Here is a 16,371-nt window from a genome sequence, read left to right as displayed (position 1 = left end):
AATGATGCTCTCCCCCCAGTATATGTTTTACACATCACATTTTAGTATGGTAGTCTTAATTTATGATTTACTTGACACAGAAACAATGCATGCAATGTTATTATTATAACTGGGATTTTATCTCCTGAATTTTGATTTCTGGTATCTTCTAAAATATTGTCATATGTAGGGAATACTAGATTAGAAACTCATTTTTATGCATGTGCTCAGTTGTACACAAGTCTCTGGAGGTCAGAGTAACCCTGTCTGCCTCCTTTGAGATGGTTTCTCAATATACTTGAACTTTCCAGTAGACTGCCTGAACTGTGAGCCTTAGCATCTATGTCTCCCAGTACTTGGATTACAAGTGCATGGCTCTCTCTCTGGTACTTCCACAGGGGTTCTGGGCCTCATGCTTGCAAAGCAGGCACTTTCCTTGAGCCTTAGTATAGAATTACAAAAAATTGATTATGAAAAAAATTGATTGTGGAAAACTTCAAATATATTTTAAGAAGCTAGAAGAGTATGGGAACCTAGTGTTCAGTTCTCACCTTCTAGCAGTCTGAATTTCAGGTGCCCTCTGTTCCCCAGTCTCTAATTCTGAGATTTTATTTTTGAAGCATCTCTGAACATGAGCTGAGATTTGTATCTTTGTGACTTGTGTGTGTGTTTGTGTGTATGCAAGTCTGTGCCCAGGTTTGTTTGTGTGGAGCCCAGAAGACAACCTCACATATTGCTCTGCAGCCATACTGCCATCTACTTTATTTTATTTTGGGATAGGGTCTCTTATAGGCCTGAAACTCATGAAGTAGGCTAGGTTAGCTGAACAGCTAGCCACAGAGGTCTCCCTGTTTACCTTTGTAGCAATGAGAGTGCAGGTACTCATTATCAAACCTGACATTTCTTAATATGGGCTCTGGGAATTTAACTCAGGTCCTAGCTAAAGGAAGCAGAGTTTTAAAATTTTCCCTTTAGGCACAAGCTATTACTCCCTAGAATTGTGTCTGTTTCATTGTATCTTTATATTGTATAATTTAAAGATACATAAAACTTTAATATACAAGACATTTGCCTTATAATTTGTAGTTATAAACAATAATGAGGTTGAATATTCTTATAGTTTCTATTTCCTATAGAGGCCAGAGTTCAATCTTGAGTGTCTTTCTCAATCACTTCCAGTTTAGTTTTTGAAACAGGGTCTCTCACGGAATCCAGAGCCTACTCATTTGTCTAGAATGGCTTTCTCTAGAAGCACAGGTCTCCTCCAGACCCTGCTTGTCCAACACTGATAGTACAGATGTGTGCTGTTGTTCTGGCATGTTCATGTGGTTGGTGGGGCTTGAACTCAGGTCTTCATCTTCATTCTTGTATGATAAGTATATTCCCACTTGAGCCATCTTCCTGGATCCTCATTATCATTTTCTTTAAGTTTCAGATTTATGTATTTTGCCCTTTTGGGCTGGGGTAGGAGTCTGTGTATTAAGAAATTTTACCTTTTTGTTTTCTTAGAATATTGAGTCATTGTGTGTGTGTGTGTGTGTGTGTGTGTGTGTGTGTGTGTGTGTGTATTTGTATGCACATGAGTGCTTGTGCCATACTGTGCTTTTAGAGGACAGAGGACAATATGCATAGTAGGTTCTTTTCTTTCACCTTTATGTGAGTTCTTAGGGTTAAACTTAGGTTGCCAGGCTTACCTACTTCTCCCTGGCCTACTGATGTCTTTTGTTCTTTTTGCTGCGTGCTGTTCTTAGTCCATATCAGTCCTCACTGTGATAGTTTTGATTGGGAGTGACCCCCAAAGGCATGAGTGTTAAAGGCTTGGTTGCCAACCTGTGACACTACTGGAAATGTTGAAGCCTGGAGGAATAATGTTTAGCAGGTTATTGGACTGTGTTCCTGAAGGGAGAGGGAAACACCAGCTCCTCCCCTTCTCTCTTTGTTTCCTGGTGGCTGTGAGTTGAACAGACCTCCTGGATGACATGCTCCTTCGGTCATGTATCGTGCTTCCTAGGCTGTAAGTGACAGGGCCAGGTGACAATGAACTAAATCTCTGAAACTATGAGCCAAAATAAACCTCTGCTCCTTAAGTTGATTGACAGAGGTATTTTGCCACACAGCAGAAACTAACCCACTCTAATAAAGCTTTCATTGTTAATGCTCAGTCAGTTCTTAACCTGTCTTTGGAGCATGCATGTACTCACCTTACATTTTTCCAAATTCTTTAAAATGATGCATTAAGTATGATTCCTAAAATCACGTGGAATTTGTTCTTGTTGGTTTACTTCTCCCTGCTTGCTAATTGGTTTTTCTAAACCATTCCTTGATTAATTTATCACCCACTCCCATCATGCTCCTGTCTTCTTCCTAATGCTTATTTCATCTCTGTTCTGATACTTTTCCTGAGGCAGAAGATTACGCAAGATAAGAGCACATCAGATCTGTTTGCTGTCATTCTTTACACTGATCTCTTCAGGCAGTACACTCAGTTTTCACTGTTGCTCATTGCTTCCACAGATTTATATCAGCTGCACCCCGTCTCCCAATGTTCTGCTCTTTTTTTTTTTTTTATGTTACTTCATCCTTTGTATTAATCTTGGTTAGTATAACATTCTAATCAGGTCATTTATCATCATTCAAGTAGACCTTATTTAATGAATGAAGACCTTATAAAATTAATGATATGAGATATAATACTTAAAATTTGAAGTTTTCCTCATTGAAGCAGGAAAAATCTTTGGAGAGAACAAAGCTCCATAGAAAGATTTCTTTTCTTCTCTTTACCTTAAATGACTCCCCAAGCCTAAGCATCAAGACTTTAGACCAGCAGTTCTCAACTTGTGGGTTATAACCCCTTATCAGGGGTCACATATCATTTGTACTGTATGTCAGATATTTACATTATGATGAATAACAGCAGTGAAAATTACAGTTATGAAGAAGCAGCAAATAATTTTACGGTTGAGGGTCACCACAACAAAAAGAACTGTGTGTACTAAAGGATCACAGAATTAGGAAGGTTGAGAACCATTGCTTTAGAGTATTTGTTTATTGATCATGTTTTGATGTAAATATAATTGAATCTCAGAGGAGTAAAATTATAACACATTTACCTTACTTTTGATGTTGCCACATGCCTTATAAATGGTGAAAATAATTAGCTTTTCAATACCTGTCAGTGGACTGCCTTCCAATGAATTTCTCAAGTAATAAACAGGTACTATAATTAGAATTGTCAAGTAATTGAAGAAAGGAATTAATTAATTTTAAAAACATCTAATTGTATAGAATGTCTGTTTTTTGGTAGAATGAATTATGTGATATTGTGTGTGTGTGTGTATGTGTGTGTGTGTGTGTGTGTATGTGTGTGTGTGTGTGTGTGTATGTGACCCAGGTTAGTTTGTAGCTACTGGGTTCTAGAGATTTTACTGCCTCAGTTTTCCAAGTAGCTGGGAGTACACACATGTGCTACTATTGCATCCAACTAAGATGAAGATTTTAAAAAAGATTTATTTTATGTCTATGAATGTTTTGTCTACATTATATTTTTGCACCATGTGCATGGCGTGATGTCCATGAAAGTCAGATGAGGGCATCATCAGATCCTTTGGAACTAGAGTTACAGATGGTTGTGAACATGTGGGTGCTAGGAACTGAACCCAGTTTCTCTGCAAGAACAAGTGCTTTTAACCACTTGCCAACTCTCCAGCCTCAAGAATGAAGAATTTTTGAAAGGCCCTTTAAGTATTAAAATTCTTGGAGTCATTTATGCCTATGCTTATAGATACCATCCAAGAATATTCACTTTTCATGTTATAAAATTTATCTTTTAATTTAAATCTTGTACATATTATTATTATTTGCTGCTTGTTAAGTGGCAAACAAACCTGCATACAAAGAATGTAGGTCCATGTTTCACAGAACAACATTTGTTAAATCCAAGGATCTGGGAGCCTGTGTTCGAAGCTGCACATTATTGTGAACTATGGCTGGGGCAGAGTGCCGAATGCTCTTCCTACAAGGTGGCCTTCTAGAAATGATTGCATAAGCTCTGATATGCACCTGAAACCCAAGACAGGAAGGGAGTGCCCTAGCATGTCTACATTATCTCTCTGGGTGAGGCAAATGCCTGGAAGGAATACTCTTAGCTCTTTTCACATGACCAGAGATGATAAGGCTTAACACCAGGTGTAGTCTCTCACTGTACGTGTATTTGCTTAAGCTATCTGTGAACGTCACCTCATGTTTCTTTTGCTTTAATAATAAAAATGAGAAGTGCTTTGTGTGTACCACTCCAGAGGTCTAACGCCTGGCTGGTCCTCTGGCTCCCCACATTGGTCTTTGGAATATTCTTTGACCCATAGAGGCATAGCCTCACTGGTCAGGGTGTGGGTCAGCACAATAACTCAAAGTATAATAACTCAAAGTATCAGTTATCAGTGTGCTTTTGTAGTGCTTTTGCCTGGTTTTTGAGGCATGAATCTGAAAAGTTGAAGAGAAACAGATGTTGTGTTGTGTGCTTGTTTCTGCCTTCTGTTGGATGATCACCTTGTTCACTGGTAATTTTTCTATTCATGCGAGTCTATTTCTATATTTCATATAGTGATAACTGAGCTCTCTCTCCCCTAAGAAAGAGGGCTAGTTGTGAGCATTATAGTCTCATATTTGATGACTGATAAGTTGTAACAAAGTACTTTTTATTGTAATGTATAAATAAATAGTGCCACTTGTGATTTTCACTATAGAACTATCTGTGTGTGTATGGCCTTAGGAAGTCTTGCCAACATGTATATTTTTCCTGGAAGTTGGAGATAAATTATTTATTTATTTAAAAAAAATTAGAGGCACTCATATTTACATATCCACCCCACCAGGAGCTAAATTTTTCTATTCTATTTTTTAGGCTACTTGATTCCATAGTTACTTGTGTTTCACTTGTTTGTTTTTAATGGCAGAAGGCTTATATGGTAACTCCATATTCCAACAGACAATCTCAAATCTTTGCTTCTTGTCACTCTGCCAAAATAGAATAGGGAGGGGTACAATAATACATGAACTCTCATTGTCCTGTGGTTACCAATAAGCCAAGATCTCTCTGGGCTTCAGTATTATTATCTGGAAAACAAAGTAGTTAAACTAAATAAACCTGACAAAGCCTTTGTGACTTTTTTTATCTTTTAGTTTTTGGAGACAGGGTCTGATGTAACCCTGGCTGCTCTGGAACTTGCTATATATACCAGACTGGCCTGGAACTCACAGAGATCTATCTGCCTTTGCTTCCATATGCTGGATTTAGAGGTGTGACCATAATGAGTGGCCTGTCTTACTTTTAATGAACAATTCCATGATTATTTTTTTCTTGGTTATAAAATCCAATAGCATGACTTCAACCTCTCAACAACTGGACTCCAAGAGTTTGGCCCAGTGCTTAGCTGTGAATCTGTGCAACTGCTTCCTTCCATTACTGAATGAAGGCTCTATGATGGCAATTAAGGTAGTCATCAAACTGATTATAGGGGAATGACCAGTTGTAGAGAGGTTGGAGTGACAATATGAGCAAAGGAGCCAAGATCATGTTGGGGGAACCCACAGAAACACCTGACCCAAGCAAGTGGGAGCTCACGGACTCCAGACTGACAGTTGGGGAACCTGCATAAGACTAAACTAGACTCTCTGAATGTGGGTAACTGTTGGGGAGCTTGGACAGTTTATGGGGCCACTAGCAGTGGAACCAGTATTTATCCCTAGTGCATGAACTGGGTTTTTGGAGCCCCTGCCCTATGGAGGGATACCTCCCCAGCCTAGATACAGGGAGAAGGGCTTTGTCCTGCTCCAAACGATGGGACAGACTTTGATGATTCCCTACATGGGAGGCCTCACCCTTTCTGAGGGGTGGATGGGGAGTGGGTTGGCCAGAGGGTGTAGGAAGTAGGTATGAGGAGTGGGAGGGAGGGAGGGAGAGGCAACTGGGATTGTTATGCAAAATAAGAGATTGTTTTGAAAATAATAAGTATAAAACATAAAAATCAATAGCATCAAATTTAATATAACTGATTTCTAAGTATGTTGTGTGATATTACTAACTATATGAATATTGCTGTGCAGTAATCTCAAGAATGTTCTCATTGCTGATGACCAATGCTCTATCTCTACAGAGAAGGTTCACCTTAAATCTCCTTTCTTTTCTTTTTTTATTTTTATTTTTATTTATTTATTTATTTATTTTTTTGAGATAGGGTTTCTTTAGCAGCTAGTAACTACTATTATTTTATCCTCAAAGAGTCTGGCCTCTTGGTACTTTATAGTACTGAATTATCTGGTACTTGTCTGTTGTGCCTGGCTTGTTTCTCTTAGCATCATTCCTCAATGTTCTGCTAAGTTGTTCCATATGATAGGGTTTCCTTCCCTTTGAAGCCTGAATATCACAGGCAGCAATTTTTTCCTTCACCCCTCCATTAGTGGCCTAGGCTGACATCTAGGTTGTCTCTTTGTGAATGATGGTTGCAGATAATTCTGCAGTGATTGTGAGTTTTTAAATGATCTTCTTGAAGTCCACATCCGTTGTCATAGGCAAATAGTAAGAAGTGGGATTACTGGATCATGTGACAATTTTATTTGTAGGTTTTTTTCACTTTTTACTTGGTTGATTTAAAAAAAATCTAATTTTTGGTTGCTTGATATGTTTGGTCATGCCAATTATCTCTTGATTACCATTTGTGTAGAATATCCTTTGCTTTCAGCTATGTGCCTTTAACTCTCAAATGAGTGCTTTGCAGACTGTACACAGTTGGATCTAGCTGTCCTTATCCATTCAGCAGCTTTGTCTTTAGGGCAGAGCTGGGTCCATTTACATTATGTGAAATTAGCAGTGTGAAAGAACTTGCACTTATTAACTGCTTCTTGTCTGTCTGGTAGCTTTTTGTCTCACTTCTCTTGCTACATTTTTTTGTTTGTGTCTATTCTTGGATATCAGTTAATCATTTTCTTTTTTGCATTTTAAAAAATATTTATTATTTATTTTTTGTGTGCATTGGTATTTTGCCTGCACATATGTCTGTGTGAGGGTGCAAGATCATCTGGAACTGGAGCTACAGACAGTGTGAAGTGCCATGTGGGTGCTGGGAATTGAACCTGAGTCTTCTGGAAGAGCAGCCAGTGCTCTTAATCACGAAGCCATCTCTCCAGCCCGCTTTTGTGTATTTTTATAGTTATTTCCTTTTTAGTCAATACAGGCTCATGTAAAATATCATTTCGGTGCAACAATATTTTCAGTTGATAACTTTTGTTTATGAATGTTGATCACATACATAAACTCTGTCCCTTTATTTCTTTCTCCTTTTATGTTTCCTTTACTGTGTCTATAGATTTCATAGCTGTAGTTATTTATGTTTTTGTCTTTTAGCTCATATAATAGAATTAAAAGTGATACATGGGCCTGCAAGATGGCACAGCAGCTAAAGGTGCTTGCCCTGAGTTTGATCCTGGAACCCACCTAGTAGGAGGAGAGCATGGACTCCTTTAGTTTATTCTTTGACCTTCACACTCGAACTGTGGCATGCTTCTCCCCATCCCCAATTAAATAAATGAAAAAAAAATTGTTTGTGTTTTATATGATGTCTCATGTTACAGTATTACAGGATTTTGATTGTTTATGTATTTACTTTTCCAGCAAGCTTTATACTTTCCTATGTTTCTGTGTTGTTATCTAGTGTGCTTGGAAGGGGTATCTAACATTCCCTTTTAGGCATGTTTAGTGGTGAACTCATTCAAACTTTTATGCATCTGAGAATGCTTTTTTTTTTTCCCTGATATGTGTAGTGTTTTGATAGTTTTGCTAGCTACAGTATTTTTGGTTCATGACCCTCCCTGAATATGCATTTACTCCCTTCTGGCTTGTGAAATCTCTGCTGAGAAATCAGCTGATGGTCTTAGGATTTTTGCAGTGATGCCATGTTTTAAATCAATTTGTTCATCAAAGACTTGAACTCTGAATCTGAGAAGAGAAAGCATTGTGCTTTATGAGGCCACAAAGCAAGGTAGGCGACAGCAGTGTGTCTATCCGCTAACTCGGCATCTAAGTTAAAATCTGAGCATTCTGTTATTTCTGTCTGTACTGAAAGAAGCTTGGAGAGCAGGAGGCTCAAGAGCTGGTAATGACATCTGGGTAAAGAAATATACGCGTAGGTGTTTCACTGTGAAAATAGCAGCCCATACTTCCAGACCCAAAATATTTTTTATAGATGTGCTTAATTTGTGTTTTTCTAGTGCAGTATCTTTGCTTTATTCTTTCTACCTATGTGTTTACTTAATTTAGGTTATGAGTGTCATAAGAATGATAACGACTCAAAGATTATTTAGTGTAAACATTTCTGACATTTTTGTTTGTTTGTTTCTGAACCAGGCAGAGGAAAGGGTGAATGCTTCTTGAGTGCCAAGGCTCTTAAACTGTACTTTTAGGGCATGAATACAGTATTTTATTTCTGTCCTGACAATATAATTAAAACATTTATTTAAGAGGCACATGATGAAATACACTATTTTATAAAATGCCACTAAGTGCACTGATTGCCAGTTCTATAACTAAGGATCTGTCAGAGGGCCCCGGTAGAAACCATCACACGAGAGATAATTGATTGAGACCAGTAGAAAGCAATCTAAGATAACCTTTTGTTTTTAATTAAAATGGGAAATAAGAAGCCAGTTCAAAAAATTGTCTTCCTTTATTTGTCCAAAGTGAGAGCAATGGAGTTTCCATTCCAGCAAAGCCCCAGCACCTGTGAAAATACTTAGGAATTCTGGCTGTGTACCATGAGGTTGTCTCCAGTGCTGGCCTTGCCCACATGCTGCTGTGATATACTATGGCAAGGATCATTAGCAAATTAATATTTTTAGCTGTCACATGTTTTGGTGGCAGGGTTAAGAGGACATTTTTCCTTCTTGAAATTAAAGTCAGTGCCCTTTAAGAAGCTTAGAAGAAATGGGCTTTCTAAGATAGAAGACATGAGTAGACGCTGCATACAAGCCTTTGAAATGTGGAGTGTGGAAGGTTAGTTTTTGGACTGCATCCTCATCTATCAAGCTAAGGCTGGACTTATAGTAAAGACTCATGCATTATTTAAAGTGGAGTTTTTGCTTGTTCTTTTGAGACCGGACTTTTTAGTACAGGCTGCTTCAACTCACTGTATAACCTCATCAACCCCAAATCTGTAGTCCTCCAGCCTCAGTATCTGTAGTACTAGGATTGTGGTACATGTCACCATGCCAAGTTCTTTTTCTATCTTTCCTTTTAATGGTTTTTAATTTTTTTTACAACCAAAATATAATTGCACCTTTTCCTCCCTTCAATTTTCCTATGTCCCCTGCTCTTAAGTCATGGCTTTTTTCATTATTACTACATATATTTGTGTATAAATATATCAGTACAACCTTCTCAGTCTGTTCAGTGTTGTTTGTATATGATTTCAGGTCTGACCATTGGTATTGGATAAACAATTAAGGGGCTCATCCCCAGGAAAAACTAATTTCCTCTCATTAGCCATTAGTTGCTTATAGTTCTCTGATTAGGGATATGCCCACATGAGATTTCCCCTTTCCACATTATGTGTATATTTTTAATATTGTCCTTAAGTTGTCTTTAGGCAGCCTTATTGTGGAGGGATCCTAGGTGAAGTTTCCCTTTCATTTCTCGAAGGCACAATCTCGCAGCACATTTCCTAGTCTCCTGTCTTTTAGAATCATTCTACCCCACTCCCTTCCCTGTCCCATGTTCCTGAGATGTAGGTGCAGGAATTGTGTTCAGTGGGGCTGGGCACACCACAATTACCTGTTCTCTGAATTTGACCAGTTGTGTTCTTTTTGTCATGGTCTCTGTCTACTCCAAAGAGAAGTTTCTTTGATGAGGGTTGAGAGCTATATTTACCTTTGGGTATGATGATTAGTATATACAATACAGTTAAGACTTTTGTTAGTTTAGTCAAGAGATAATAGAAAGTTTTCTTCTAAGATGCATGATCTCACTAGCTCTGGATAGTTGGGTACGTTTCTACGACCCTTCTGGCAAGCAGGCCTTAAGTCCAATTAGAAAGCTTTTGTTTACTACCAAGATATGAGTGCCACTATTGCGCCCTGATGGATATCTTGCCATGCTGGTTATTGTTGTGATTCATAGACTTCACAGCTCGATAGAAGTATTGATGCCCCCCTCACCCCTGCCCCCTCCCATGGCAGCTTGCATAACATCTTTTAGTATGATGAAAGCCAGTCCACAGGGAAGAGGCTTTTATGTCAACTCAGATCCTTTGGATCTTGAGCCTGAGTACAATAGGGTCTTAACTTCAATCTCTAGGAGGGAACCAAATATGCCCAGTTCTTGAATTGAATTCCAAAGTGTCTTCTTTAGCTACAGTATGCATAAAACACAGTTCACTCACCAAAAGTGTATAACTCAATCTTTTTTTTTCTTTTTACTGTATTTAGAGCATTGTATATGTATTGGAGATTGTTTTTGCTATTCAGCCTCTCTTGCTTTTAGGGCTAGTGCCCCTCACCAAATAATTCAGCTGGGATTTTAATAGGGATTTCACTGAATGGAGATCATTGTGGAAAATATTGTCGTTTTAACCTTTATTCTTGTGACCGATAAATAAACTTATTCTCTCATTTTATTGTGTTATGCATAGAGATTGAAATAGGGGCTTATAGAGACATTATAAACTATGAACCTCCTTTGTAGTACCCTGATTTTAGTTATTTCATGCAAAAATAACCTAATTGGATATACCACTATGTGGTGTTATTTATTGTTTGTTTATTTTAAATTTTGAGTGTCAGTTTGAACTATAAACTTCTTTGGGGTAGCCTATATATTAAATTTCTTATTATTTGGTATCATAGTTGTTTAAGAAGCTATGTTAATGTTTGAAAGCTCATTATAATAGAGTTGGAATATGAGTGCTAGTAGGAAATTGCTGTTAATAGTAAATAGGTGACATTTCTAATCCTCATTCATCCATAGTCATGTTTTTGCTTTGAAGAAATAAGAGATGGGCATTGCTTTCTGGAGTTCATCACCAGGCCCAATTTACATGTCCTTTAAATTTATCTTAGGTACCAAATCTGATTCCAGTTTTGATGTTCAAATTGGGAAGACCTTTAGAGCCTGTATTATACAATGACATATTGTATACTTTACCTACTCTTGGTGTTCACAAGGTTAGTATATCACCTGACTGATTCTTTTGGTGTGGGGAGACACCTAACTGGTTAGTATTGATTTCTGTTTCATATTATGAAATTTCAAGTCCTAATTTTGCCATGATCATTAATTGCCATTTTTTCTTTTATAGTAAGTAGCTAAAGTCTACAGATAAAATTATTATAATATGTAAAAATTTAAATCTCCAGATATCTGTTTTCCTATTGGCTGTTCTCTGAGTTTAGACTCCTGCTTCTCAAATTGCTTGCTAGTCCTTCCCAAAGCTATCTCCCTTCCTCTTAGAAGATGGGTGCTAAGTAAGCTTACACTTGTTCTTATTCATAACAAAGAGTTTAAAATGCCTTTTGCAACCTTTAAGTTGCCTTCCTTCATGTAAACAGTTGCCTTAATATTTTTCTAGGTATGTATAGGGCAGATTCTGCGGGTAATCCAACTGCTTGGAACCACTCCACGACTAAGAGCTGTCACATTGCGCCTGTTGACATCTCTGTGGGAAAAGCAGGTGAGCTTAGATATACACTTGTTGCATATTAAATGTATTCCCTTTTCTGAAGAAAATAGTTATTTGACATTGTGACTTACTATTACTATAATAGTATCCTCAATGACCACATTGACAAATTTTGATTTATTGTGGTGTATTTGATTAGTAAAATAGTCAATTGTGTTTGACTCAAATTGAGAACATTCAATAATCTTATTGCTCTACGTCTGACATTTATGTCTCCATTTGTATGATAAAGTAATAGAAAAACTGTTGTGATTAGAGCCTTTGTAGAAGGGTGTGATCTTCTTACTTGTTTTCTGGTATGAGCAGTGACAGGTCTGTAAGGAAAGCCTCTATAATCACAACTGCATTCTTCTCTGGTGATTATCAGATACATTATAATTTTTAAAGCAAATTTAAGATTTGGAGGTGAAAATGCTGCATAAAAGGAGGTAATCATTATTCAGCTTCCGTTAGGAAATTACCTTTTTTTTGTGGAATTGTCTTATTAGGATCGTGTATACCCTGAACTGCAGCGTTTCATGGCCATGTCTGATGTACCCTCTCTCTCTGTGAGCAAGGAGCTCCAGTGGGAGAAACTGATTGCAAAGGCTGCGTCCATTAGAGATATATGTAAACAGAGGTAAGATGAGCTTCATTCTTCAGGATACATGTCATGAGTGGTTACTTATCACTTTTTTTTAATACAGAAAGATATATTATTTTTCAAAATCAATTATGTTTTTCCTTTTTAATTTGGGTCTTACATTTTACTATGTAGGGTATTTATAAGCCCTTCTGGGTAATAATTTAATATTATAGTGACAAATGTCATTTTGTTTTCTATTTTTCAATTTTTTTCTGTATATAAATTCCTGACAGCTAAGCAGTAGACTGTAGGCCTAAACAGTTCATTGCTGTTTCGTTTTTGAGATTGGCGGGGGTGAGGGGGTAGGGGGGTGTCTCACTGCCTTTCCCAGGCTGACCTTGAACTCAGAATCCTCCTGATTTAGCCTCATGTGTGCCACAGTGCCCCTCTTGGGGCAGATTCTTGTAAGCACTTACAGTAGGAAAGGCCTTATTGTGACTTATATGGAATTACTATAACAAGGGAGAAAATGATGTTGGGTTTCCTTCTGTCCTCTAAGCTTTTAAGAAGACAGAATTGGCACCTAGTCTAGGTTAGGGATAAATCAAATAGCTAAAGTTTCTTTTCTTTTTCTTTTTTTTTTTCCTCTCTTGAATGGAGTGAAATAAAACTATGTAGAGGAACTAGATTGGTGCATTTGACATCATTTCTAGGTCAGTAGCTTCACATGTGCTAGAATGCAGCATTGTAGAATCCCTGTGAATGTACTCTTACTTCTGTCCAGACCCCAATGTAAATCATGTATCCTGAAGGTGTGTAGTAGGTTGATACCTACTGATTCCTATTCCCAGTAAAATTGTGAGTCAGAATGTATAAGTTCTGTCTCTTTTTCTGAGCCTTTCTGCAACATAAAAACAATAGCAATCTAAGATACAAGAAAGCTACACTTCCTGTAATCTAAGACTTGTGTTTCTGGCTTTTATTAAAATGTTGGCATAGAACAGATTTCAGAGATGCTAAGTTCTTAGCTGACATTCTTATTTTACACAGAAGGTTGAGTTATAGGAAAGTTTGGCTATCAGACCAGATCAGGACTGGGAGCTTACTCATGTTCTTTTCTTTTGTACTCCCAAATATGTCAGTTTTTACCCAGTTTGGGAAAATCATTTTCTTCTGTGGGACAATGAGACAGAAGAATCCTTTCAGGAATTTTCATTTTATGGATGATGTTTTAATTAGAGAAAAGTATTATATCCTGAGGCTTTCAGAGAATAGATTTGAACAATTGTTAGTTTAAAGGTATTCTGGGTGCCATAACTTATGTGGAAGAGGTAGTCGAGGAAGGGCAGAGGACATGGGTGGATGCAGTGCCTGGGGTGGGGTAGTTGCACAGTTAGTTATCACTTGTGTTAGTATCTTTATCATCATGGTGATGATAAATATAATTGCCATTTTTAGTATCACTACCATGAATCATAGATGACTCAGTGTGAAAGCATGAGGACCTGAGTTTAGATCCCCAGTGCCCATATAATATAAAACCTGAATATGGTGGTGCATGTGCTTAACCCAGTAGCAGAGGAGTGGAGACGTTGGGTCCCTGGGATTTTTCTAGCTTAAAAAGTAAACTCCAGGTCCAGTGACAGACCTTGTCTAAGAAAATAAGCCAGAGAGTGACTGAGCAAAGACACCAGATGTCAAACTTTGACCTCCATGTGTGCCTTCACGGCCAGGGAAACCTGCAGGGGAAACAGTACCCACCCACACAAAGTGTGTTCCTGCACATATGCATGTGCAAGAAGACACCTACATGTCTGTGTGTATATGCACCAATTTGCAAAAGTGTCTTTTTTAACTACTGTATAGAAATGAACATTAAATTGCGGCAGAAATAATCATAAAGATTTTGAAGGACATGTGTTGTTAGTATTTGAGGGTGAAACTTTAGAAGGTACATAGGTTAGAAAAAGATTTAATACTTTTATTATAGTCAAAAGATGTGGGAATAATAATAGCTCTTTGGCTCTAATTTTGATCTGAAACTGTCATTTGTTGTAGGCCCTATCAGCATGGTGCAGACATGTTGGCAGCCATTTCTCAGGTGTTGAATGAATGTACCAAGCCTGATCAAGCTACCCCAGCTGCCTTGGTGTTACAAGGTCTTCATGCACTCTGCCAGGCTGAGGTAGGTATTTCTGAATGATTTTTGTATAGCTCTTAAGCTGCTTTATAAAGATGTAAGATAAAATTTGGGTAAGTGAAAATGTCAGTATTTTGTGGGATTTCATTTCATCATCTTAGCACTCTATAGAGACCCTGTTCCCTGTTTGTGGTTTTTCTTCCTTCTTACTTATTTTTGCTAAGTCGAAAAGCTGTTTATGGAGCTGTTGGATGTGTTTACTTCTTAATTTTTTGATTAAAGATCATTAGAATCAGTTAAGGCAAAGAAGTAGCTATGGGCCAGGGACACTTGTGAAGTCTGAGTAAATAGTGATTGTCTTGAAGGCTGGCAAAGGGATCTTGCCTTCCTGATGATTGGATTTGGCAGATGGGTGCATAGCAGAACAAAGTTGCAAATTATTGCCTGAAAACTAGACTCTTCCAGAGTGACAGTATATCAAAGAGAATCTTTACTGTTTTGAAGGAATAAGACAGTCATGTCAAAGATCACCCATTGATTTGACCAGTATTTTGATACAGTGAGTGTGCATACTGCAGTTTTTAAAGGAATAAGAAGTCTCTTAAACTTGTAGCTAATCGTGGTTCATAATGATGAAAAATGCTATAATAAACAACAACAAAATTGATTGTTTTTATGTTGACATCCTGTGTTAAACATTTTCTATGCCTGTTCAACAATTACAGTATAGATATTAGCAGGAAAACAGACTTCAGAGAGAAGTTCAACATTTACTCAGGATGTTGATTTGAGAATAATCTGCTATGTGAACACTTCCTCCTCCAGACAGTGACTATAGTACCTGTTCAGCAAAGATGTGTCTCCAGGATAATTCTTTCAGATTTGCCACTCTGTAGCTGGAAAGTTGTTAGACCTTTACAAGACTTCCTTCCTTCCTTCCTTCCTTCCTTCCTTCCTTCCTTCCTTCCTTCCTTCCTTCCTTCCTTCCTTCCTTTCTTTCTTTCTTTCTTTCTTTCTTTCTTTCTTTCTTTCTTTCTAAAGTTCTCAATCTTCCTAATGCTGCAACCCTTTAAAATAGTGCCTCATGTTATAATGACCCCCAATCATAAAATTATTTCACTGCAACTTCATTACTGTAATTTATTACTGTTATTGATCATAATATAAATATCTGATATTCAGGGTATCTGATATGCGACCCCAAAGGGTCATGACCCACAGTTGAGAACCACTGTCCTAGAGGAACGTATCATATCTAGGCATTTTATTTCATAAAGCTCATCTCTTACTTCTTTGCTAGGATAAAGGAGTTTTTCTTTCTCATTTGGTCTCCTTCTTGTCAACACTATGCAGTCTCAAGCTCACATCTATTTTTAAATCACAACTTCCCTTTGAAACAACCTCACCTGAAGCAGGGTGTGGTACTGTACACCTTTAGTCCACGATTTTGGAGGCAGAGGCAGATAGATCTCTGAGTTTGTGGTTAGCCTTGTCGTCTACAGAGAGACTTCCAGGACATCCAGTGCTACACAGAGAACCCCTGTCTAAAACTCCCCCACAAAAGAAATCTCATCTGCTATGTTGCAAGTAGAATAAGAATTCAGTATGTGACCATCTAACACTAGCTGTTGGTCTCCTCAAATTATTTTTGGTAACAAGATGGGAATTAATAAATCGTGGAACAATACCACCGATCAGTTAACTTGTTTATTTTGGTAGTAAAATGCTTATTTTGTTATGCTTGATTTTCTATGTATTTCTTGTCTAGAGTAAACCATTTTATTGATGCTTTGTAGAGATAAATAATATTACATACCATGTTTTCTTCATAAATACTGAAAGTGTCCTAAGGTGTTTTTTTTTGTTGAAACTGTATTACTGTTAATTTTGGTAATAAAAATGGTCTTTATTGACATTTTGTTTTGAATAGTTTTATGTTCATCTAAAGGAACAATTCCCCCTCC

General features: G+C 37.5%; 1 protein-coding gene across 4 annotated transcripts in view; it reads left to right on the top strand.

Moving 5' to 3' along the window:
- Positions 1 to 16,371, top strand: part of Focad (focadhesin) — a 293,087-nt gene that overhangs the window by 124,327 nt on the left and 152,389 nt on the right. For all 4 annotated transcript variants that reach the window (XM_035439808.1, XM_027400387.2, XM_027400389.1 and 1 more), the window contains 4 exons: positions 11,083 to 11,187; positions 11,592 to 11,693; positions 12,191 to 12,321; positions 14,326 to 14,452. In XM_035439808.1, coding sequence (XP_035295699.1) covers positions 11,083 to 11,187; positions 11,592 to 11,693; positions 12,191 to 12,321; positions 14,326 to 14,452 — 465 coding nt within the window. The remainder of the gene's footprint in view (positions 1 to 11,082; positions 11,188 to 11,591; positions 11,694 to 12,190; positions 12,322 to 14,325; positions 14,453 to 16,371) is intronic.

Source organism: Cricetulus griseus, chromosome 2 (genome assembly GCF_003668045.3).
Source record: "Cricetulus griseus strain 17A/GY chromosome 2, alternate assembly CriGri-PICRH-1.0, whole genome shotgun sequence".
NCBI classification, from domain to species: domain Eukaryota; kingdom Metazoa; phylum Chordata; class Mammalia; order Rodentia; family Cricetidae; genus Cricetulus; species Cricetulus griseus.
Note: the sequence above shows the minus strand (reverse complement) of the source record. Positions and strands in the feature narration are given on the sequence as shown.